The 26377-nt window shown below is 42.6% G+C and overlaps 1 protein-coding gene across 1 annotated transcript; it reads right to left on the bottom strand.

Moving 5' to 3' along the window:
* Positions 1-869: 869 nt before the first annotated feature.
* On the bottom strand, positions 870-25284 carry DGAT2L6 (diacylglycerol O-acyltransferase 2 like 6). Its single transcript, XM_045994431.1, has 7 exons — positions 25200-25284; positions 5751-5861; positions 5206-5276; positions 4638-4842; positions 3806-3980; positions 1459-1670; positions 870-1024 (listed from the first exon to the last, which is right to left on the bottom strand). The coding sequence occupies exons 1-7, from the start codon at positions 25282-25284 to the stop codon at positions 870-872; spliced, it is 1014 nt and encodes a 337-aa protein (XP_045850387.1).
* Between the last annotated feature and the right edge of the window lie 1093 nt (positions 25285-26377).

The following is a 26377-nucleotide window of genomic DNA, read 5'->3' as shown; positions in this document are numbered from 1 at the left end:
CAGGATGGTTATGTGGGGTTAGGAGAGATGGAAGACTCAGTGGGTATCTATGCCAATTCTCACAGTTTTGTTCCTGTCTCCTACACTGTGTAGCAGTTCTGGTTCCTCTTCTCACCTTTTCTGTCAGAGGAAGTATAAAGGATGGATAAAGAAGAGGAAAATGGCTCTCCACAGACCACCTTCCTGACCAGGATTGAGGGAAGCCCAGTAGTGAACCACAGTAATTAGAAACTAGTCATAGTCTGTTTTATATATCTAGAACTTTATTCTTTTGTTTTCAAATTTTTAAATTTAATTTCTAGTAAGTTAACATATAGTACAATGTTAGTTTCAGGAGTAGACCTTTATTTTTATAGAATAGACAGCATAACTACATGCAAAAGTTTTTGTCAGTGAAGAACTGGGTCACAACTGAGGGAATCCTTTCTGCTTGGACCAGGACCTACAGGTCAGGTCTCTGGTTTACGTTGTTGTATTTCCCAAACTGTAAAGAGGAAGAGGAAACAAACCATTCCTGTTCGAAACAAGTCTTCTAAGCCTAAAGCTACATAGTATGTGTCACTAAGGCTTGGGAGAAAAGAGCAGTGGTGTTCTTTGTCTTCTAATTGCTTTGATCAGAGAGCTGGCTGGAGTCATGCAGAAAAGATCTGTGGATTCACAAGAGTCTGCTTTCTAAAGTTGGGTGTTCCCTACTCTTCCTCTGCCCCTCTGGTTCCTTCCGCCAAGCGAGATTCATTAAGTACTTGCTGGCTTGTTTGGCCTTTCTCACACCTGAGATCCTCCTCTCTGCCCAAATTCTTCCTCCTGGGTAGCCTATCTGAATCCCTCAATGTTCTAGGAGTTTAGTAATGGGGGAGATCTAGTTCCTGTTATATTATTGTCAGCTCCTGGGTCTCAGGAAGGCCATACTGAACTTTGTGCTGGTCAAACAGCTTGCGCAGGGCACTGATGTAGAGTGCATGGTACTTGTCCACCGTCGTCTTGTCTGGCCTCTTAATCTTGGGGATTGGCAGGGGTTCCCCGACTATGGGGAAGGAGAAGAAACAAGCATCAGAGCCTCCCCTCCCTCCCCAACTCAAGTTACCCATCCCTCAGAAGGAGCCACATACTGAAACTCAGTATCTGTGTCCCCTCCTCTTCCTTTGATCTTTCCCTGTGCTCTAGCTCCATCCCATCCCATATTCTGCGAATACCTGATCTCATCCATGCTGAAGAGAATGAGAACAAGCTCAGAAGAGTGATGGGAAGGAATGCTTGTGAATAAAGATGTTCTCGTGGCAACTATTAAATGGCCACAACTATTATCTTTTCAGTTGTCCTGCCCACCCTGCCCTCAGTCATACCCCTTGGAATTCCCACTGCCCATCCCAACTGTTTGCTGGGCCTCCTGGACTTGATGAATGACCTGGGTGGGGGGAACCAACAACGAAGGTGGTCCGGAGGTATTGGAAAGCTTACCAACAGTAGTAATGGGCCGATTGAAAGGAAGGAAGCCCCAGGATTCTTGAGTGAGGCCCCGGCCATGGAAGGTACAAAAATTTAGTCCCAGGATTTTTTTGAACGTGGCCTGGAAGGTTTTTTGGAAGAATCTTATCCACGTGCCCTCAGGGAAGATCTCTTGATTGTGAACCTCATTCTCGCCAAAGGAATAGGAAGGGACAAGGTACGCTCTGCAAAGAAAGGAGCAGAGTATTAACTCTCCGAGAGAGCTCCCCCCAGCAAAACCCTCTCCAAGATATGAAACCTTCTAATCTCCCCATTATAGAACAAGAACCCAAGCACCCAAACATCTTCAGCTTTGTGTCTCGCTCTTGCCATGCCCCACCCTTCCAACTGAACCCTTCATGGGGAGCTGCTGCACCTTGTCCTCTGATAGGAAAAAACTCATCTTAGGCAATCTAACTGTTTTCATTGCTCCTAGCATCCAGAATGATCTTCCTAAACTGTGTATCTGGACATGTCATTCTTTTTAAAACTCTTCCAGAGATTCTCACTCTGTATTGTGCTAGCTTCCCCTCTCCCCGCCCCTTTCTTGCAATCTGCTTAACCATACTAAGTGTGCCAAGTTGTTTCTTGTCTACGCTTCTTCGTACATTCTGCTCCCTCTGCCGGAAATGCCTTCCTTCTGTCTTCACATGGCTAATTCTATTTTGCCCTTCAATGCTCAGCTCCGATTTCAATCTTTTAAAGAAACCTTTTTTTGACTGCCTCCAATTCCCGCCCCCACAATATGAATTAGGTACCCTTCAGCTTATCTTTCTCCACACCAACAATAATCTAGCTCAGTTATTACAGTTACCTCCTTACCTGTCTGACTCCCTAGTTGTCTGTCAAGCTGATCAAAGGTGGGAAATTTGTCATTCATCTTTGGATCTCTAGGTCCTCTCATAGTGCTTGCTATGTTGTAGGTCCCCTGAATTCTTTCTCCCTTTTGGTCTGACTGGCAACTCCTACTAATATTTTAACTCACAATTCAGATGTCACTCACTTACGAAACTTCTACCTTGAGAGTAAAAATGTTTCCATCCGTTGTTGTTCCCATAGGACTTTGTACATAACTCTATTATAGCACATCATTCATTCGATAAATATTTATTGAGCTCTTTCTATGCGTCATCCCTGGTTTAAGCCCTAAGGACATGTCAGAGAACAAAATGGATAAAAAAAATCTCTCACAATTTTTCTTGAGGGAGGACAGACAATAAACAATAATAACAAATAAACAAAAAACCAGATATATAAATAAGTAAAATCAGGATATATAAGAAGGTGATAAATGCAACAGGAAAAAATAGAGCAAGATGATCAGGATAGACCTTATTGAGAAAAAACATTTGAGCAAATACCTGGAGGAAGTAAAGGAATGAGCCAAGCAGTTATTTGGAGGAATGGTGTTCCAGGAAGTGGGGACAGCTAGAGCAAAGAGCTTAAGAGCTGTGGCTTGTTTGAGGGCCAACAAGAAGTCCACCATAGCTCTACTAGAGGGAACAAGGAGGAGAGCAGTGGGTGATGAGGGGTAGCTAAGGACCAGATTATTTAGGGCTTTGCAGGCCCCCATAAAGACTTTGGCTTTTGCCCAGATTGAAATGGGAGGCTTTGGAGCATTTGGAGTAGTGACATAGTCTCACGTTTAATGGGATCATCTTAGCTACGGTTGAGAATAGATTCTAGGATGTGAAGGCAGGTAGAGCAGTTAGGAGACTGTAATAACACAAGGGATATGTGGTGCTAGTTTAAACCATGGGGGCTTATAGGTGAGAGGATAAGAGGTTGGCTTCTGGATGTATTTTGTAATTACATGTGTGCATTTCTGTTGTTTCCATGGGACTGTCAGTTTCTTAAAGGCAAGGACCGGGTATTATTTATTTTTCTATCCTCAATGCCTAGTACTATGACCAATACACAGAGGTGTTCAATAAGGGCTGAACAAATGCATTCTAGTTTTTAAACCAGATTATATGCTCTTTGGGGGAAAATAATCATGTCTTATTTATTTTTGCAATCCCCACAGCCCCGAGCCCAGTGCCTTCCCTGTGCTGAGTAGGTTTTCTGGGCCTCTCAGTTAGTGGGTTGATATAGATTAAAACTCTGTTTCCCCAGATCCCCAGCTAACTAGGCTAATGGGCAGAAGGTAAAGGTCTTTTCCTACTGTTCTTTCTCCAACTTCAATTAAAAGAAGTGCCTACAAATGTATCTGGAGCCCCAAATACAATTAAGACTCAGTGTGAAGGAGCAGAAGGAAGCAACCAGAGTAAAAAGAGAGCCCTTTCTAACAGGTTTAGGGCACCAGAACCTGGGGACCCACCCTGTCTTCAGTGCCAACTTCACGAAACCTTTCCGTTCTTTAAGGTATATGGTAGAGGCGCCTGGCCGGCACAAGAGGGCTTCAGCAGCTCCACCCACCACAATAACCACAGCGTTGCCTGAGGCTTTCTGTGTCAGCAAATACTTCAAGGCCAAGCCACTCACTGGACACACACCTGTGAAACCAAAGAGTCAAGTGGCATAGCAAACTTCGTACCTGAGATTGGGAAAAGGGGTTCCTCTGGGCTCTTCATGCTGGAGACAGTTCTGTTTCCTGACTACTGTTGTTTCCACTCTTCTGTCTTTGACCTCCACATCCTGGGTTTGCCCTATCCTGAGGTTGGTCCTTAGGGTCAGCTGCTTGCCTTGTGGAAGGAACTGTGATACTACAATTGCACCTACATTGAGTTCCTCTGCCTACTGTCTCTTAGATCAATAGTATCTACTCTCCCCAGTCTTACAGCTCTGGAAACTGTCCAGAGTTCTCTCTTTCAGGGTTGATCAGGACTAGCCACCAGCCACCACTGACCTTCTGCTTTCCACTTTGGCTTTGATCCTGAACTCCAGTCTTCTGCTTCTTTTTCTGAAAGGATTCCTGGCAACTCTTATAACAGCCTATAAATTATCTTACTGGCTAACTAAATCCTACCACCCATATCTTAGACAGAACCTGCTGCGTGGCTGCATACTCTTGTTACTGGCCCAGTGTGTTCTGGACTCATATTCTACTAAGTCCTCTTCCAGCAGGATGTGAGATGTGGACTGTCAGGGCTTATTGGGGTTGGAGCTCTGAGGTGGGTCAGAGAATGGAATGATTTCTTATACTCACTCACCCATTGACATCACATAGTCTCGCACAATTGGGATCCAGAAGATCCATTCCAAGGTTCCTACAGAAGGAGTGATGGCTGGGAAAATCCGAGCAAAGCCAGTGGCCTCAGTAGCGAAGTTGATGAACACACCATAAGAGACAATGCCATGGGGGTGATTGGCAATGATATAGTTGTGTTTGGGAGAGAGGTTGTGAGTCTTCACCAGCTGTTAGAGGGAGATTAAGTCAGAGTGACGGATAGGAAAAAGGAAGTGAGGACGTGTGGACACAGAGACAAGCAGGTATCCTGTGTTTCCCTTGGGGAACCCCAAATCCCTGTTCATTGAGATGTCTTCATTGTCATAGGATTGCCAGGGGTTATGATGCTCAGAGAGGCTGACGTGGGTTTGCCACTGTGAAGACAGGCTGCAATCCATCCATCTCCCCACCTGCCCATCCATCTTGGATGTCTACCCTGCATTACGCTTCTGGGCCTTCACTGTTGGTCACAAAAGCCTTTGAAAACATGGAGCTGAGAGGGGAGAGTCTGGGCAACAAGAACCAAGGGCACTAAAAGGAAGGGGAGTTACCTTTATCGGGAAATAATTTTGAAAATACTTCCAGAGGGTCCAATTTCGTACCCAAGCTGAACGCCTACCACCTGTGGGTACAGAAGGGAAGGAAAGAGCAGGTGAGATACTGCCAATCCCTCAAACCTCTTCCAGGTTTACACACTTCCATATTTCTAGATAGGTACTGTCTCTGAATCCAACCCCCAAGAAGATCTAGAAGGCCCCTCAACACCTGTAGCCAGCCAGGAAGGTGATAGAAAGATATTCCAAGTTTGGGAGCACCTGTCTTAAAACCTCATAATCCTTCCTGGGAAACCTGGGAGAGATCTCTGTTCCTTGCTGAGCTTTGCTCTCCTCTCTCCTTCTCCTTCCCTCTACCTCTAATTGTTTCTTTCCATCTTTCCTGCCCTCTACCTTCCTACTTCTTTTCCTTTCCCTTTCCCCTTCTGTCCTCTTCCCACCCCTTCTCTCTCTGCCTCTCCCACTCTCTCCCTCCATTTCTCTCTCCCTGTGGTTCCATCCTCAGCACATACAGGGACCACCACTCTTCCTCTGTCTCTTACCTTGACTGTGAGTGTTCCAATCATAGGCGAGCCAGGCTAAGGCAAGCAGAGACAAGATCCAATATTTAGTGAACACCAGAAAGTAGGGTATAAGCAAAACAGGAATCGCTCCTGAGGGGACACAAAGGTTCAGTTTCCTTCAAGTTTAATAGAATTCTAACTCTCATCTCTGCTCTATACTGAAGGAGCAGATCAAGGCTGATGTGAGACCCTTCTCTCCCTTTTCCTCACAACCCCTCCCAACTCTGCTATAGTCCAGGTCCACCTCTGAGCCCCTCAGCCTTCGTCCCTTTGGTTGCTGAGATCTTAACTGAGGAAACGGCACTCTCAGAGCAGGCCCTCAGCTGGGGTCAAATGACAGCACTACTTGGCAAGTGGCTTGGCAAGAACAGCTTCTTGAAGCAGTGACTGACATCCCCATTCTGGAACTTCAGGAATTCTTTTCTAAAAGCTTGACCCTCCTTTGTTTGTGGAACTGCTAAGTCAATACATACCAGCGGAGAGGGCTGCCTGCAGTATTACAGGCTGCTTGATGCTGAGAAGAAAACACGTATTTAGAAAGTGTTTTACTAGGTTCAGTTTTGTCACATTCAAAAAGTCTCAAAAATCCAGAAGGGGGAATATTATGTCTGTTAGCAAAGGGCCATAGTAGGCTTTGAAATGTAAACTTGATACATCTCACAGCAGTGGGAATTAAATTCCATTTTAAAATCTGCATTCATGGGGTGCCTGGGTGGCTCAGTCATTGGGCATCTGCCTTCGGCTTAGGTCATGATCCCAGGGTCCTGGGATCGAGCCCGCACTGGGTTCTCTGCTGGGCTCTCTACTCAGTGGGAAGCCTGCTTCTCCCTCTCCCACTCCTCCTGCTCCTGTTCCCTCTCTCACTGTGTCTCTCTCTGTCACATAAATAAATAAAATCGTTTAAAAAAAGAAAATCTGCATTCCTGAGGAAAAAGGGGGTAAATACATATATTGTGAAAGAAAAAACACCCAGCTAAGGGAACGACTTCTTGGGCTGGGCAATCACATCATGGTAGATAAAATTTCCAGAGAAGGGAAAGAAACTCAAGAGTTACTTAGCAGTGGGTTTGTCTCTTGCATTTTGGACATAGATGGAAACAACAGGAAAAAAGATGGAATGGACCTTTCTTTAAAAAGTCATGTGATGGAGTAAAAGAATTGGAAGGGGAGGTGAACCATGAGAGACTATGGACTCTGAAAAACAATCTGAGGGTTTTGAAGGGGGGGGGGAGGTTGGGGGAGTCAGGTGGGGGGTATTAAGGAGAGCACGTATTGCATGGAGCACTGGGTGTGGTGCAAAAACAATGAATTCTGTTATGCTGAAAAGAAATAAAAAAAAAGAAACCTTAGTGATAGGCTGAATTCTCTCTGCAAGAGCTGGCTGAGACGGTTGTCATAGTTATGCTAATTAAATAAGAAGTAGCGGTGGAAGGAATTTCACAGGAAGCTTTCCATAGCTAAATGTCCTGCTGTTTCTGACCCTCAAAAAAGATGAGAGTAATGTGCCAGGTAAGCTTCAGAAGAAAACTCAGCAAGAATCATTATTAATTAAAGGTAGCCTAAGTGTATCATTTCCTTTATGTCTTGCTTCAAATAAATTTTGTTTGTCTCCCCAGTATTTAGAACCATGCCTTGCACGCAGTAGGTGTTTAGCAAATATCTATAGACTGGTTGAAAGAGAAACGTTTTCTCTTCTCAATAATAGGTAAACTCAATGATAAGTGTTTAAGCAGCATTTGTGTTGTTTAAATGTGATGCTATCTAAATCATAGATGGATTGTGTGCCTTATATCTGGTCTCTTTCTATTATTCTATTATTCGTTTCTATTATTATTCTACATTATTAATTCTATTATTCATTAGTCGTAATGGGAGTCTAACCAAGAGCTATACTTCCATAAAAAACTCTCCTCCTTGTGGAATCTATTTGAACTGTAGGTGTGGCACCTCAGGAGACCACAAAATGTCCTTTGAAGACAAGCCCGCCAAACGCAGCCTGTCTGAGAATCACTGGTGTTGCAGTGACAGAAGTGCGATTTAAAGAGATAAGAGAAACAGAGGCCAAACATGGAAGAGCTAGAGTTCATGGAACAAGGAGCTCTGTGACAGACAGAAAGCAAAGGTGTCTGAGGCAAGAATGATGAAGAACAACCATTTGCGTGGATGCATATATGACGCATTCTTAGATATTATGGCCTTGACACCAGGAGAGGCTTCCAAAATCTTGTCTGTTTTCAAGTGAGAAGTCTTACTGTAAATTATCAAGGAAGATGCTCACATAAGGCAGGCTCTAAATTTAGTTTGTACTGAAGATGGCCAAGCCATTCTAATAGATGTGTAGTGTGGTATCTCATCATAATTTTAATTTGCATTTCCCAAACATCTAATGATGCTTAACAGCTTTCCATGTGCTTCTCTGCCTTCTGCATATCCTCTTTGCTGAGGATATATTTATTTCACTTTGGTCCATTTTTCTTTTTTTTTTTTTAAGATTTTATTTATTTATTTGACAGATAGAGATCTCAAGTAGGGAGAGAGGCAGGCAGAGAGAGAGAGAGGAGGAAGCAGGCTCCCTGCTAAGCAGAGAGCCCGATGCGGGGCTCGATCCCAGAATCCTGGCATCATGACCTGAGCGAAAGGCAGAGGCTTTAACCCACTGAGCCACCCAGGCGCCCCCACTTTGGTCCATTTTTCAATTGGGTCTTTTTGTTTTGCTTTTACTGGTGAATTTTAAGAAGTCTTTATACATTCTGGGTACAAGTTCTTTGCTGGATATGTGATTTGCAAACATTTTCTCCCAGTCAATGTTTATTTTTTTATATTGTTCTCTTAACTGGGTCTTTCTTAGAGCAAAAGCTTTTAATTTTGATGAAGTCAAGTTTATCATTTTTTCCCTTTACAGACTGTACTTTTGATGTAAAAATCAAAGTACCTTTTACCTCACTGTAGGTTGTGAAGGTTCTCTTCTAAATTTTTTATTAAAAGTTTTACAGTTTGCTTTCCACATTTATGTCTGTGATCTATTTTGAGTTATTTTTTAGTAAGATTTGAGGTTTTGATCAAGGTTCATATAGTACATATGGATATCCAGTTGTTCCAGCATCATTTGTTTAAAAGACTGCCCTTCCTCCATTGAATTACTTTTGCACCTTTCTCAAAGATCAAATGGCCATAGAGGGTTCAAGATGTGGTATAGAAGGATCACCTACTCCCATGAACATAGCAACTCTACAGCTACACAAAGAACAATTCCCTCTGGAAAGGACCTTAAAGCTAGCTGAGCAGAGCCTCCAGGACAAAGGATAAAAAAGCCACCTTGATATACATAGGAGAGGTGGAGGCACAGTCTATAAAAAAAAAACCCACATTCGGGAGCAGTGACCCACAGTTGGGAGGGAGGTCTTATAATCTAGAGCTCATCCCTGAGGAGTGAAGTGTTTTTGCCTCTTTTCAGCCCTCCCAAACCTTGAGAACTGCACCAGAAAGTTGAGACCCTGGAGTGTCTGGTCTTGAAAACCAAGGTTTATTTCAAGGAGAACCAAAGGGCTATAGGAAATGGAAAGTTCACTCTTAAAAGAGCTTGCACACAGTCTTGCTTGCCCCGGGACCCAGCACAAAAGCAACAGTTTAAAAGGCACCTGAACAGAATGTGGAAGAGACTCATGTTTTAATCTTAAAGCATCTGCTGGAGAAAAAAAACCTGTTTAGATGCTCTCTAAGGATGGAGGCACCAGTGGGTGTCATTTTTGAGTTCTCCTGCTTTGTTGGTGTTGGGACTTGCAGGTGACGTTTCACAATCTGCCTCTAGCCTGCTAGCTCCAGTGGGACTGTCCCCTACCACCTTCCATGCATTGCAGGTGCAGCCTACCCCACTGCAGTTGGCCTGGCCAAGTGCCCCACCCCCATGAGCCACAGTCGTGGCCCACCAAGCCACGGCCAGCAAGCACATGCAGCCCATAGAAAGGACACTCCTTGAGCACCTGGCTGTCTTGGTTAGGAGAAATGCATTTCTGGGCCCTACGAGTCCAAACCAATTAGAGAGATAGTCTTTGGCACAGGGCACTGCACAAACAGCAGAATGAAACAAACCCCTAGTCTTCATGTGAAAAAGTTTTATTTTCTTGTCCCTAAGCTTCATACTGAGGGGCAGGCTTCAGGTTTGCCACACATCCAGGGGCTACAGAAGACCCCCCCAGGGAATATGGACAGGGAGATTCCATGTTAGTGGCCTCCCTTGTCCTCCCCACAGCGGACTGATACCACTCAGACGGGAGCTTGAAGTCTAAAGCCACAATTTGTGCACCTATTGACCAGAGGACACCTCCAGAGCTTCTTGTCTGGATATCAGCAGGGTTTATATTGTAGACTCACAAGACTGTCTATATTTGCCTACCTTAAAAACTGTTGCCTGTGGATCTGGCTTATAATTAGCCTGAAGCTAAACTGTCTGAAGTCTCTCTCTTTGGGACACTGACAAGTGTTGGCCTTCCCTCAACAACTGGAACCTATCAAAAAAAAATCAGGGCACTTAAACAATTATAAAGGTTTGAGGAATAACCAAAAGATAAAGGATTAATTAATTTAATTAATCTCCCACACAAGGCCACTCTTTCAAGACCGGGAAAGATAGCTGTTACACAGAAACAATCATGGAGGGTGAAGCAAAATGAAGACAGAGGAATATGTTCCAAGTGAAAGACTCACTTTCCTCAGGGGAAAAAACCTTAAAACTAAAAACCCTTTAAAATGGAGATAATCAGGGCACCTGGTGGCTCAGTGGGTTAAGTCTCTGCCTTGGGCTCAGGTCATGATCTCAGGGTCCTGGGATCAAGCCCTGCATCGGGCTCTCTGCTCGGCAGGGAGCCTGTTTCTCCCTCTCCCTCTGCCTGCCTCTCTGCCTACTTGTGATCTCTCTCTCTCTGTCAAATAAATAAATAAAATCTTTAAAAAAATAAAATAATGGAGATAATCTACCTGATAAAGAATTCAAAGTAAAGGCCATAAAGATGCTCATTGAACTTGAGAAGAATGAACAAGCACAGTGAGAGTTTCAACAATGAGAGAGAAAACATAATAAAGTACCAAACAGAAGTCATGGAGCTGAAGAATACAATAACTGAACTGGAAAATACAGTAGAGGTGTTCAACAGCAGACTAGGTAAAGCAGAATAAAGGATCAGTCAATTTCACAGGGCAGAAAAACTAACACCAAGCATTAAAAAGAAAAAAATTGAAAACAGGTAAAGGTAGCTTAAGGGATTTATGGAACAATATCAAGCAGACTAATATTTTCATTATATGGGCCCCAAAAGGAAAAGAGAGAGAGAAAGGGGAAGAAAACTTATTTGAGAAAATAATGGCTAAAGAATTCCATAACCTATGGAGGGAAATAGACACTCAGCTCCAAGAAGCAAAGAGTTCCAAATAAGATGAATCCAAAGAAATCTATACCAACACACATTATAATAAAAATTCCTAAAGTTAAAGATAAAGAGAGAATATTAAAAGCAGAGAGAAGAGCCAAAGTAATCTTGAAAAGAAGAAAAAGGCAGGAGATATTACAACCCCAGGTTCCAAGGTACTACAAAGCTGTAGTGATCAAAACAGTATGGTACTGGCACAAAAATAGACATGTAGATCAATGTAATAGGATAGAGAGCCCAGAAATAAATCCATGCTTATATGGTCAGTTAATCTATGACAGAGGAGGCAAGAATATACAAGGAGGAAGAGTCTCATCAACAAATGGTGTCGGGAAAACCAGATAGCTATATGCAAAAGAATGAAACTGGAGCACTTTCTTACACCACACACAAAAATAAACTCAAAATGGATCAAGGACCTAAATGTGAGACATGACCATTGGAGTCCTAGAAGAGAACACAGGCAGTAATATCTCTGACATGAGTCATAGCAACATTTTTCTAGATAAGTCTCCTAAGGCCAGGGAAACAAAAGCAAAAATAAACTATTGGGACTATGTCAAAATAAAAAGTCTTTTGCATAGCAAAGTTAACAATCAATAAAACATAAAGATAACCTACTGAGTGAGAGATTAGCAAATGACATATCTGATAAGAAGTTACTATCCAAAATATAAAAAGAACTTACATAACTCAACACCAAAAAATAATCCAAATAAAAAATGGGTGGAGGACATGATTGGACATTCTTCCAAAGAAAATATGCAGATGGCTAACACATACAGGAAAAGATGCTCAACATCACTGATCATCAGGGCAATGCAAATTGAAATCACAATGAGAAACCACCCTATACCTGTCAGGATGGCTAGATTCAAAATGGCAAGAAATAACAAGTGCTGGTGAACATGTGGAGAAAAAAGAACCTTTGTGCACTGCTGGTGGTAATGCAAATTGGTGCAGCCACTGTGGAAACAGTATGGAGTTTCCTCAGAAAATTAAAAATACAATTACCATATGATCCAGTAATTCCTCTACTGGGTATTTACTCAAAGGAAGTGAGAAACACTAATTGGAAAAGATATATACACCTCTGTTTACTGCAGCATTACTTATAACAGGCAAGATATAGAAGCAACCCAAGGGTCCATCCATAAATGATTGGATAAAGAAGCTGTTATATGTATATGTGTATGTGTGTATCTATATGTGATCTTGCCATCTGTAGCATGGCTGGACCTGGAAGGTATCATGCTAAGTGAAATGAATCAGTCAGAGAAGTACAAATACCATATGATTTCATTCATATGTGGAATTTAAGAAATAAAACAAATGAACAAAGGAAAAGATACCAACAAAATGATACTCTTAAATACCGACAAACTGGTGGTCTCCAGAGGGGAGATGAGTGAGGAGTAGGGTGAAATAGATAAAAAGGATCAAGAGTACATTTATCTTGATGAATAGTGATAACCTCTAGAATTATTGAATCATTATATTGTCCACCTGAAACTAATGTAACACTGAATGTTAATTACTCTTCAGTGAAAAAAGAAAAAAAGCAAATAAACAAAAGCAAAGTTTTCAACCAAGAAAACTCTACCTGGTAAGGTTATCATTCAGAATTGAAGGAGTGGTGGAGGGTGTTTTACCCGAGCAAAAGTAAAGGATTTTATCACTACTAAACCAGCCTTACAAAAAAATGTTAAAGGGACTTCTTTAAGCTGAAAAGAAAAGGCACTAACTAGTAACATGAAAATATGCAGAAGTAAAAATCTACCAGTAAGGGCAAATATATAATAAAGGTAGTGGATTAACCACTTAAAAAACTAATATGAAGTTAAAAGACTTTTTTTGGTTAAGAGCAAATATAGGATAAGTACTGCAGCTGCTCAGAGCACTGTGGGGAGTAATTTTTAGAGTACTGCAGGAGAGCACAGCCCAGGGATGGAGCTTGGAATAACTGGTGCTCGTCTTGAGAAGCATACGGCTATACTAGGCAAATGTATTCTGCCATGATGATCAATGTCTTTGTTGCCTTTTTTTTGAACAAGAATAGATTCATCCTGCCTAACCTTGAGTTTTTGGAGCACCACAGTTGTCCTGGGAATTAACTGCATCTCACAGGTCATCTGACTTCCCATTTTTAAAATGTGGGTTCAGACCCTGCTGAACACTACAGGTAGATAGGTCTCTGAAGTCCACTAGTGGAGAATGTCACATCAAGAGACTTACTACCATGACACCTGATTGATAGGCAGAGTGGGGAGCTCCAAAATGTGGCCTGATTGTGACAGGCCAGTAAGGACAGCCCTGAAATGATCTCAAGGTCCCCTGAGATCTGTCAGCCACTCTATTCTGGAATGCCCCCTTGTTGCACATGTTGTCTGTAGTTCTTGATGGTTGAAATTTATTAAGAATAGGGGCACCTGGGTGGCTCAGTCGGTTAAGTATCTGCCTTTGGCTCAGCTCATGATCTCAAGGTCCCAGAATCAAGCTCCAGATCAGGCTCCCTGCTCAGGCTCACATGCTACAGGTTGAGGAAAATGATATCATATTTTGATGTGTGTGTGTACAACAATGTGGAAGCTAAAACTGGTGTATTTTATGTAAAATGTTTCTATTCTTTAATTTAAAAAAACACTGTTTACTTAGAGTGTGAGTTGGTGTAGGGGCAGAAGGAGAGGGAGACTCTCAAGCAGACTCCATTCTGAGCACAGAGCCTGACACGGGGCTCAATCTCACCACCCTGAGATCATGACCTGAGCTGAAATCAAAAGTTGAGCTGAAATCAAAAGTCAGACATTGAACGGACTGAGCCACCCAGGCGCTCCCTTGAATTTCTATTTTCAGTTGTTTTCTGCTAGTATATAGAACTGAGGTTGATTTTTATGTGTGATCTTGTATCCTGTAACTTGGCTAACCTCCTTTGCTAGTTCTTGGATGTGTGTGTGTGTGTGTGTGTGTGTGTGTGTGTGTGTGTGTAATAGATTCCTTGGGATTTTCTACAGATACTCATCTCATCTGTTTAATTAGGGCAGTTTTTTTTTCTTATGTTTCAATTTGTATGCTTTTCTTTTTTCCTTCTTCTTCTTGTCTTACTGCACTTGCTATGACTTTTAGTATGATGTTGAGTACAAATGGTGAGAGTGGACATCCTTGCTTTGCTGCCAATCTTGGGGACAAAGCTTTCAGTCTTTCATTAAATATAATGTTAGCTACAGTTTTTTTTAAATAGATGCTCTTTATCAGGTTGAGGAAGTTTCCTTCTATTCCTAGTTTGCTGAGATGTTTTATCATGACTGAAATGGAATTTTATCAAATGCTTTGTCTACATCAGTTGATATGATCATGTGTTTTCTCTTCCTTTGTTAATATGGTAGTTTACACTGATTTTCAAATATTTTCACTTGCATTGCTGGGATAAAGCCCACTTGGCTGTGGTATATTATGCTTTGTTTGCTGGATTCAATTTGCTAGTATTTTATTGAGGATTTTTGCATTTATATTTATGAGGAATATTGGTCTATAGTTTTCTTTCATGTACTGTCTTTGTCTAGGTTTGGTATCAAGGTCTGGCCTCATAAATGAGTTGGCAAGTGTTCCTTCCTCTTTTATTTTCTGGGAAAGGTTGTGTAGAATCTGTGACATATCTTCTTTAAAATGTTTGGTAGAATTTGCTGTTGAAACCATCTGGGCCTGCAGTTTTCTGTTTTGGAAGGTTTCTTATTTTCCAAAATTAGAAATTTAATTTAATTAGTAGTTATGGGTTCTCTCTTTCATCTTGTGTGAGTTTTGGTTGTTTGTGGTTTTGGAGGAAGTCTCCAAATATCATTGTTAGTTTTTCTATTTTTCTTTTCAGTTCTGCTTGCTTTTGCTTCATATAGATACTGAAGCTCTGTTGTTGGGTGCATCTACTTTTGGACAGTTATATCTTCTTGGTAAATTGACCCTTTTGACCCTGGCCCTGACTTAAAAAAATAAATTTAAACTTGTATAACCTCCAATTACTATTATTTACTAGCTTAAGTTAAAGGTGGTAGCAGTATGAATCTAAGTGGGTCCTTTCTTCAAATTATCTTTGATGCATCTTACCCGCTCGCTTTCCTCATACAGTAATAGCCAATATTTACTGTACACTCATCGTTTTACATGCATAGTTTATTTAATCTTCACAAAGACTCCATTATGACAGCAACTAATCTCATTTTGTACATGAGGAGCCCAGGTTTAGAGAGGTTAAATAACTACCTGAGGCCACAAAGCTAGCATGTGGATGAGCCAGTGTGGGTGAGCCAGGGTTGAAAAGTCAAGACCGTTTTACTCCAGAGACAGCACCCTTAACCTCTAAGCTCTAATTATTTTCCCCTTTAGTCAGTTACTAATTCCTGGCAGTTCTACCTTCTAAACGCCTTTCAAATGGTTCTATTTCCCCCCCTTCATGTTACTACCCAATCTAAGCCACCATTATCTCTTTCCTAGATGACTTTTAATGTCTTCTAAACCTTTTAAAAAAGATTTTACTTATTTGAGGCAGAGAGAGTGAGAGAGAGAGAGAGAGAGAGAGAGAGAGAGAGCACATGAGCGGGAAGGGGGGGTTGGGCACAGAGGGAAAAGCAGACTCTCCACTGAGCAGGGAGCCTGATGCGGGACTCGATCCCAGAACCCTGGGATCATGACCTGAGTTGAAGGCAGACGCTTGACCAACTGAGCCACCCAGGCGCCACTGGCCATTTATTTCTTCTCTAGGCATTTACTCTAAAAAAATAAATGGACAAGTGTGGAAGGGGTGTGTGTGTGTGTGTGTGTGTGTGTGTGTGTGTGTGTGTGTGATGCTAAATGCACATCTGACTCTGTCTCTGTACAGCTTTTAACCAGGAACATGACTGGGTCGTTAAGGAGACATTTCTGTAGCTTTGAAATTACTTATTGGGTCTAAATTGACTGTAAATATAAGAACGTGTGGGAGTAAATGGTAATTTAATAATTCAGCATCGAATGTGACTTCTGATGACTCTTAAGGTGAAGGCTTTTAAGGTCTTGTAATCTTGATTTTGAAGGCCCTCTGTGAAGCCGCTGGCCACCTCCCTTGTTTTAGGCATTCCACCATACTTTTCTGTCTCTCCTCCAACTCATTCTGCTCTCCCTGCCCAGCACAGGGAGAGTGTGGGCTTCTGTGTATGCTATCCCCTTTCACCTGCAAGAATCTTCCTCAGCTCTTTCCTGGATAGTTCCTATTTATGTTTTAGCCCTCAAAATAAATGGCCTTGTTGTAATATTTTGGAGCTCTCTTTGACTTCCTTCCTTTTGCATGAAGGCTCGATCTCCTCTGGTCTGGAGTACAGTGGTTAGTTTGCTCTTTTTGTCTGCCGGTGTCTTCCCTTCTGGTCCATTTCCCGTGCTACTGCCAGATTTTTTTCTTTTTTTTAAGCACAGTCATAATGTTGTTTACTTCAGAAACCGTCAGTATTATCCCACTGTTGGCAGAAAAAAGCCTAAACATGATATCCTGGCGTGTAAGGCCTCCATGGACTATCCCCACACAGCTTCCTAGCCTCATCTCTCACTCCCTGTCCTGATACTGCTTATGCACTAGCCCACTATTTCTCAAGGCATCATTCGTATGCCCACTGTAGGTATGCTAGATGGTCCGAGGTGGTTTATGGATGGAAAATTATTTTAATGTACCATGAATAAAAGTAAACTTGTGGTAGTGATATAAAATGTCTGTTCAAACACATTAATTTAGGAGCACCTGGGTGGCTCTGTTGGTTAAGCATGCAACTCCTGGTTTTAGTTCAGGTCATGATCTCAGGGTCCTGGGATTGAGCCCCATGTTGGGCTCTGCACTCAGCACAGAGTCTGCTTGAGATTCTTTCTCCCTCTCCCTCGCACCCTCCTGATCATGCTCTCACTCACTGTCTCTCTCTCTTTCTCAAATAAATAGATAAATCTTTTAAAAATATGTGAATTTAGGTAATAGTAATGAGTCAATTTGGAAAAAAATGTTAAGTCATAAGAGCGCAGGTAGTACTCAGCTGTGGAAAAAAACAGAAGGTGGGATGCAAATGGCTGAAATATGTGAAACCACTTTGTTCCACTCCCCATTCTCTTAACCTTCCACACATTTTTACATTTCTGCCTTTGGAGAGGCTGTGCCTTCATTCTTCTTTTTTTTAAAAAAAATTATTTATTTATTTGACAGACAGAGATCACAAGCAGGCAGAGAGAGAGAAGGAAGCAGGCTCCCTGCTGAGCAGAGAGTCCAATGTGGGGCTCGATCCCAGGACCCTGGGATCATGACCTGAGCTGAAGGCAGAGGCTTTAACCCACTGAGCCACTCAGGCACCTGTGTCTTTATTCTGACTACCTTCTCTTCAGCTTTCTGCATATCAAAATTCTTTCAGCCTTCAAGGATTAGTTGAAATGATACCCCTTTAAATGATATTTTGGGTGATTCTCTGCTCAGAATTAAGTGTCCCTTTTCCGCACACCCACACCATATTACTTATGCTTCTCTTTGGTCCTGTTTCATTATGCTGCTTGTGTAGTTTTTACCTCATATATCTGACCCTCTCCCTATTAGATGGTAAGCTTCTTGAAAACAACCTTTAGCACAGGGCCAAGCATAGGGAGATGACTCATGATAAATATTTGTTATGTTAAATTGTAACACATGGAGAAGTTCTGATTTCAAAATTCACCAAGCAGCAGATGAAAGCTGACAGGGGCAAAAACCACTAATGCTCTTATTCTAAATAAGGAAAGGCCTTCTGGGGTTCCAAGTTGAACATATTTGTATAAAGCTACAGGCAAGCTGCCAGTGGAAAGCAAAAACTCAGTGTCCTATTGGCTGGCTCAAAGCCCTTAGAAATCCAAGAATGTGGTTAGTTTGTCACAGATGAATTCCTGTGACTTTGTGATTACTTATTAGATCTACATTAACCACAAATATAAGAACCTGTGGGAGGGGAGTAAAAGTTAATTTAATAATCCAACAAACTTGGAGCACACTTCATGTGAAATCTCTGTGCTACAAACCATGGGGACAGGGTTGGGGACTACAAGGAAGAGGGTGAAAAGAATAAATAAGGAAGTGATGCAAATAATGTGCATATGGTCATTGATACCATGTATCGAGCATTTATGATTAATAAGCACTCTGTTCAGCACTTAATATACATTATTTCATTTAATTCTCTCAAAATCCTGACAGGTAGATAATTTTATTTATTTATTAAAGATGTATTTATTTATTTGAGAGAGAGCATGGTGGGGAGAAGCAGAGGGAGAGGGAGAGAGAGCAGAGAAGCAGACTCCCAGCTAAGTGAGGAGCCTAATGTGGGCTCCATCTCAGGACCATGAGATCATGACCTGAGTCAAAGTCAGATGCTTTAATGACTGAGCCACCAAGGCACTCCAGAAGGTTACGTTAGTAATTTGTGACCTTTTCTCTTCTTTTAATTTTAAAATTATTTTTACAATAAAAATAATAGGAGGACTTCAAAAGTCATTCTGTGGGAACCCAAGCGGAAGACCATTCCTTACTACTGGGGAACGTAGAAAAAGGTTTTTTTGTAGAGGGTAGGAGTTAAGTTGAATTTTGGAGGAAGAGTAGGATTTTGATGGAAGTATTAGTGGAGAAAGGGCCTTCCATGCATGAGGAAGAACTCAAACAAAGACCTGTAGATAGGGTGCCTGGGTGGCTCAGTGGGTTAAAGCCTCTGCCTTCTGCTCAGGTCATGATCCCAGGGTCCTGGGATTGAGTCACACATCGGGCTCTCTGCTCCGCAGGGAGCCTGCTTCCTTCTCTCTCTCTGCCTCCCTCTCTGCCTGCTTGTGATCTCTCTCTGTCAAATAAATAAATAAAAATCTTAAAAAAAAAAGGACCTGTAGATAGAGGAGGCCAAGGCCCCATAACATCATAACCTGCAAAGGTACCAGGAGCATGGGAAACCATGAAATAGGAGATGGAACTGGAAAGGAAGCTGGGGAGATTAGGCCTGCTGCTAGAGGGAAGATGAAACCAGTGAAAGTTATTAAGCAGAGGAACAGAGTGATCATATTTGTGTATCAGGAAGATAATTTGGGATAAATGTGGTGGCAAGAGAAACTGTAGGCAGGAAATCAGCTAAGAGTTGTAGTAATTTAAATGAGAGGCTATGGGAACTTGAAGTAGGTTACTATTTCTCAAACCAGTTTGAAAGATACTATGGATGGAGAATTTTCAGAGTTTGGTAGTTGATCAGATGTAGGGGGTGAATGAATGGTGCTTTGAAGGAGCCTATGGGAATGCTGGGAATGTATCAAAGTCTCTGCCTAATTTTGTAGGATCTAGTTACTTAGTATTCTTCCTAAAGGTATAATGAAGTCAGAACCTAGGGTGCTTGTCTCAGAAGTGGTCATTCCTCTGATGATCAAATTGCAAGGTTGGCAGTGTCTTATGCGGTGGGGTTGTTGGGCTCCAAGTAATGTCCATTTCTGTAACATAAAGGAAGAAAATGAGCCTCTTTTGAGGATTTTTTTTTGTCTTTTGAGCTCCACAATGGTCCTTAGAGGCATATGTTCTGTTTCTATAGTGGGAGAGAATGAATGACTTACCTGTGAAGGTCACATAAAAAATAATAGTAACTTACTTGCACAAGGTCACATAACAAGCAAGTGGCAGACCTGGCCTGTCTGACTCCCAAGACTATGTCCTATTTTATGTAGTATCAGAAGCCAGAGAAAGAAGGAAGGCCTAAAAGACAAACAAACAAAACAAAAACAAAACAAACAAACAAGAAGCAAAACAAAAGGATGACCAGGAGAGAGGAAAAAGAACAAGAGATGGACTACTAAGGAAGAAGAAATCTAGAAGAATCATCAATTTAATGTCAAGCCTGTCTTGTGAGAAGTATAACCATGACAAGACATGGCTCCTGTCCTCATGGGGTTTATTGGATAGAGGAGGCAAAGGACAAAAAGGCTCCTACCTATCCTATTTTTACAAATTGCTTTGGACCTTCAGAGATGATGTAGTCTTAGGTTGTCTAGGAAATGTTGCAGAGAAGTCATGACTTGAGCAGTATCTCAAAGGAGGGGTTGTCCATGATTAGTCCAGCAAGAATGATCAAAGCATCCTTCTAGTAGAGGGAATAGTCAGAGCAGAGGTGAAGGAGTGGGAGAGTACCCTTTACATTTGTTCTGTGAAGAGACTGCCTGGAACACAAACTTCATATAAGGGAAGAGTAGGGCGATGAGCTGGTAAAAGGTTAGAGCCATAGAGTGGAGGAGGGCCTTGGATGCCCAGGCTAACACATTTGGACTTCACTGAGTAGGCAGTGGGAAAACACTGACTATTTTTGAGCAGGAGAGGACTGTAATCAAAGACGTTTTCAAAAGACTCTGCTGGTGGGGCGCCTGCATGGCTCAGTGGGTTAAAGCCTCTGCCTTTGGCTCAGGTAGTGATCCCAGAGTCCTGGGATCAGGCCCCACATAAGGCTCTCTGCTCAGCGGGGAGCCTCCTCCCCCCTCCCCGCCTGTCTCTCTGCCTACTTGTGATCTCTCTCTGTGTGTCAAATAAATAAATAAAATCTTAAAAAAAAAGAGTCTACTGGGAGCACACAGTGGAATAGGTTGGAGAGGATGGAGAGTAGAAGGTAGAGGGTCAGGAAAGAGGATATAGCAACAGTTTAGGTAGATGGTGATACAAGCCCAGAAAAGAAAAGACAGATGGAGAGCCATCCTCTAATGGAAGCTGGCCCTCCACAGGGGTTGGGGGGTGGGGAGTGGAAGGGGTCTGTCAGGGCCATTGCCCAATTCTAAGGCTCATGGGTCTTACTATTTCACATCACTCCCAAACTGTCTTTCCATTCTTCTCTTCTCACGTTTCCCCTCCTTCTTGTTCCTCCGCATTTTTTTCCTCCTCTTTTCCCCTATTTTGTCTCCCATTACTTTCAGTGATGCTCAGTAATCAGCCATGATTCTGAACATCATTTGGGAGGAGAGGCACTGAGGAAAGCTCTGAGAGAGAGGAATGAAGGAAAGTGGGTGAGAAAGAGAAGAACGGGGGAAATTAAGAAGGGAGGGAGAAAAGGGAGAGAGGGTAGGAAGGGAGGGAGGAAGGGACACTTTTCTGTATGGAGCAATTACTGAAGACCAAGCTGAGAGGGTGGGGATACTGAGCCTTAGAGTGAGTCACAGTACTCGTTGGAAGTCACAAAGCGAATTGTCGTCCAAGTTAGACAAATACCAGAATCCACATCCTGTTCATCATGTTTCACTGATTCTCTTTTCTACCTTCCCAATCCCCTCAAGTTGGTGTGATATTTTTTCCCTTGAAACACTAATATCACTTCACTGTAACTCCTTCTTTCACTTACTAGTCTGTCTTCTATTGTAGTGACTTGTGTCCAGTGCAAATTGTGTACAATGGTGGAATTAATGATTGCTTTACCTTTGTTCCTAGATAGTAAGGAGTTGGTACTTGACTCATCGTAGTCTTGACAAGGACAGTTGTTGTCTTATAATTAGTATTTGCTCTGTAACTATTGAACATATGTGAATATCTTAATATCTTTAACATCTCGTGCTGTTAAATGCTACAGCTACCTCGGTAAACTCCAAGACCTGGGATTCATGTTGTAACTTCTAGCATAATTGCTAAAATAATAGAAATATGATGTATAACATCTAAACCAGTAGAGGAAGATAAATGGAACGATGATCGATTTAAAAGAAGTTGAGACAAATGGCCAACAAGCCAATAAGCATACGAAAAGATGCTCAACACTACTAATCATTAGGAAAATGCAAGTCAAAATCACGGTAAGATGGCATCACATTCAAAAAACAGAAAATAAAGAAGTTTTGGAGAGAATGTGGAGAAATTTGATCCTTTGCACACTATCGGTGGGAATGTAAAACAGTGCAGCTGCTATGGAAAACAGTATAGCAGTTCCTCAAAAAAAAAAAGTAAAATATGGGTGCCTGGGTGGCCTTCTCATTAAACATCTGCCTTTGGCTCAGATCATGGTCCAGAGGTTCTGGGATCGAGCGCCGCATTGGGCTCCCTTCTCTGAGGGAGGCCTTCTTCTCCCTCTCCCACTCCACCTGCTTGTGTTCCCTCTCTCGCTGTCTGTCTTTCTCTCTGTCAAATAAATAAATAAATAAAATCTTTAAAAAAAAGTAAAATGGAATATCCATATGATCCAGCAATTGAACTTCTGGGAATATATCCAACAGAATTGAAAAGAGTATCTCAAAGATACATTTGAACACCCATGTTTATAGAACCATTGCTTACAATAGTCACACAATGGAATGTTATTCAGCCTTAACAAGGAAGGAAATCCTGTCACATGATATAACACAGGTGGAACTTGAAGACATGGTAAGTGAAACAAGCCAGTCTCGGAAGGACAAAGAGTTCATAATTCCACTTACATGAAGTGCCCACTCACCCATTTGAGTGCGACTCAAATTCAGAGATGGAAAGTAGAGTGGTGGTGGCCAGGGGCTGGGGGAAGGGAAATGGTGAGTTCTTGTTTACTGGGTATAGAGTTTCAGTTTTACAAGATGAAAAGAAGTCTGGAGGTGGATGGAGGTTGGCGATGGTCGCACAACACTGAATATATTTAACGCTGCTAAAATGGACACTTAGGGGTGCCTGGGTGGCTCAGAGCGTTAAGCCTCTGCATTCAGCTCAGGGCATGGTCTCAGGATTCTGGCATCAGGCTCTCTACTCAACAGGGAGCCTGCTTCCCCCTCTCTCTCTGCCTGCCTCTCTGCCTACTTGTGATCTCTCTCTCTGTGTCAAATAAATAAATAAAATCTTTAAAAAAATAAAATGGACACTTAAAAATAGTTAAAATGGTTGATTGGATGTCGTGTGTATTTCACTGCAATTTTTAAAAACTTTTGAAAATGCAGGAGAAACAAAACATTTACATCTGTTATGAGTTTTTTCCCCTGAAGACGCATAGGTGCCGTCATTGGTCACTAACATTCCCACTCCACACCTCCAGCTCTTCCAGGATGACTGGAGGCTAGGAAGATGGGGGTGGGCATTATTAGGAGGCTAACATTCTAATGTTAGAGGCTAATATTAGGAGGCTCACATGGGACCTTACATATTCAGTGTTGGATATGCCCTCTATCCTCATCCCTGTCCAGAGACAGTGTCCTTTGAGATGGGGAGAGGAAGAGAGAAAAAAAATATTCCAAAACAAAATCATTCTATGATCGAAAAATGAAAACATTTTATTGAAGAGAGCTCCCCAGAAGAGCCAGACCTGCGTGGGCACTTGTGTTTGATATGCCATACCAAGTCTCTCTGGGGTGGGACAGACCCTACCCCTAAAGGGATCAGCTTACCCAGTTCTTCCTCTCTGGACCTCTTTCCTCTGCTCTCTAATCCCCATCTTTACCTGTACTTTCTGAGATCCAGACTTGAAATGGTGGCTGTCACCACGATGCCAAGTGTTTTAGGATGTTCCAGTGGCCCTCACTTCCCTAACTGGGGGCTGGAATGTGTCAAAGGGGTCTCTTGGAGGAAGTTAAGATAAACGCAAAGGGAAACAAAGAGAAAATATGAAAGACTAAGAAGGAAGTTTACAGAAATACCACTTTTTGCCCCTTAATACAGATAGAGGTGAACCATTGATGGACTAAGAGCTCAACATGATTTGGTTAAAATAAGGCTCAATAAGTCATCATCTTTTGGGGGTCATGGATCCCGTTGGCAGTTTGGGGAAGCCCAGGAACCCCTTCTCCGAATAATACCTTAAATGCCCAAAATAAAATACACAGACTTACAAAGGAAATGCATCATATTATGATGCAATTCTCAAAACATTATAAAAATGTGATCTAGTAACCTGGGCTTCTTGGTTCATGCATTAAATAACCAGACCTAATGGTAGTTCCGATAACTACTGGAATTTTGAGGTAGTCATGAGCATAAAAGAAATTTAAGATCCTTGCAGCAACTGGCATGTGAAAAGCAAACCTGTGATGTCTATCACTGAAAAATTCACTGGTACTGCTGATGTTTCTGTGTTTTGTTGCCTACATTCATTATTTCAGCTTGAGGTCAGTGAAAATAAAGGTTTTTTTTTTTTTTTTTTAATCCAAATTCAAAATCGCCCCCTCCCTCCCAACTCAGGTTCTAGGTCTATAGGTCTTTGGTGAAGACCATCTGCTCTAAGGGACCGGATAGCCTCCCATAGATTGGCACTGGCTGCCTTCAGGATGACATTTTTCCCCATCAAGTGTCCAAGCTTGGTCCTTGTAACTGACTGCCCACGAGGTCCTAGTTTCTGACTGGGAAAAGCTGAGAGCTCTCAACCCATTTGCCAAGTACTGGTAATTGCCATGCTTTGAGTCCACGGCACAACAGGCGCTTTATTAAAATTTTGTCCTATGAGTCACTCAGGCAGCTCCGAGACTTTCCAGAATTCCGTCACCATAGTTTTATACTGGAAAGTCACCTTCTGCCTACCTAGTAACAACAGCTCTGCAAGCCGCCACCACCTCTGCTCCTGTCCCTGAATATGACTCTTTCTAGTTAGTTCAGAGAGGGTGGGCAGGGGGCTGGGTTAAATGGGGGATGGGTATTATGAAGGGCACTGGTTGAGGTGAGCACTGGGTGTCATAAGTAAGTGATGGATCACTCAATTCTACTCCTGAAACTGATATTACACTATGAGCTACCTCGCTGGAATTTAAATAAAGACTTGAAATTAAAAAAAAGAGGGGGCAGTCCCAAGAAGGCCACTGTGATCTTTGAACGTGAACAACAGTAGCCTCACTCATGGCCTCTGTGCCTCTCTGTTGGAAAAAGAAATTTCAGGAACTCAGCAGGAGCCCTCTCTCTGGGTGGGGAGGCGCAGTCTTTCCCAGAGGGCGGAGACCAACCAAATAATCTCTTTGGAGACTTCCTTATTGCTGGGGGAGGGGGTGTGTTCCTGGACTCTTTCTTGGCCTGTTCTCATATGCTCTCCGGCCCCTGGGATTCACTCACCTAAAAACACGTAGACTGGGAGCCACTGCAAAACAGACAGGGTTTGGAGGCATTCCTGGAGATCTAGTCTGGAGAAGAAGGCCATGGCAGTGGTCCTCTTCAGTTGTGGCCTTCTTGGGACTCTCTAGGTGCTTTGCTCTAGTCTCTTACCACTGAGTCCCTTCAGCTGTTGAAGATTTAGGCAGGCCTAACCTTTACTCCAGTCTTCCCTGTTGTTTAGCCCTGGCTCCTCCCCAAGCTTCCTACACACACCAGGTTTCGGATCACCCCATCTAATCTCTTTAATACATAGCCTTTCTTCATGCGTACTCCATTGCAATGAGGCAGATATGACCTTGGGGTGCTTCTGGCTGTGTGTGGGGGAGTCCCTGATAAATGAGTGCAGCAAGAGAGAATGGTTTAGACCTTGAATAGGACCTCCGAAAAGCAACCTACTTCCCTGCTTAAGAAAGGAGGCCTGGGGGCAGCTGGGTGGCTCGGTGGGTTAAAGCCTCTGCCTTTGACTGGGGTCATGGTCTCAGGGTCCTGGGATCGAGCCCCACGTCGGGCTCTCTGCTCGGCAGGGAGCCTGCTTCTCCTCTCTCTCTGCCTGCCTCTCTGCCTGCTTGTGATCTCTGTCAAATAAATAAAATTAAAAAAAAAAAAAGAAGAAAGGGGGCCTGGTGATGATATTTGTTTCTGTTTTTTGGCCCCTCCCATCTTCTGCGGAGACCTACATAGCCAACCTGGGCCTTTTTCTGCACGGATATCTAGACTTCTCAGATCCGTCCTGGTGCCTCTCTTCCCAAGGGCTCTGTATCATGATACCATATGATAGACTGGGAGAAGCATTATATAGAGAGCAGACCTGGGTTCCGGCCGGCCTCCAGCATGTTATTCCCGTGACATCTTCGCAAATTGTTCCATCTTTCTAGATCTCAGTTCGAGCATTCATTGTTGGAAGGCAGTGTAGTGGTGAGGGGCATGGATTGGAGAGCCGGATAGCCGGGGTTCAGATCTCAGCTCTGCTGCTTACAAGTTGGTCAACTTCTGTGCTTCAGTTTCCCCATCTGTAAAACAGGGATAATAACAGTACCTAGAGGGGGAGTCAAGATGGCGGGGAAGTAGGAGGAGGCACCGTTTCAACCTGTACCCTAAAGTGAGCTGATTACCTACCAAAGAACTCCGGCCACCCATGA

The sequence above is a fragment of the Meles meles genome, chromosome X (genome assembly GCF_922984935.1).
Source record: "Meles meles chromosome X, mMelMel3.1 paternal haplotype, whole genome shotgun sequence".
Classification (NCBI taxonomy): domain Eukaryota; kingdom Metazoa; phylum Chordata; class Mammalia; order Carnivora; family Mustelidae; genus Meles; species Meles meles.
Note: the sequence above shows the minus strand (reverse complement) of the source record. Positions and strands in the feature narration are given on the sequence as shown.

What these genes read in the sequence shown, in the direction of transcription:
- DGAT2L6 (XM_045994431.1), bottom strand. Translation starts at nt 25,284, where the DNA reads ATGGCCTTCTTCTCCAGACTAGATCTCCAGGAATGCCTCCAAACCCTG. An exon ending in AGACTATGTGATGTCAATGG is followed by an intron (nt 3,981 to 4,637) that starts GTGAGTGAGTAT and finishes TTGGTTTCACAG; the next exon opens with GTGTGTGTCCAGTGAGTGGC. An exon ending in AAGTTGGCACTGAAGACAGG is followed by an intron (nt 1,671 to 3,805) that starts GTGGGTCCCCAG and finishes CTTTCTTTGCAG; the next exon opens with AGCGTACCTTGTCCCTTCCT.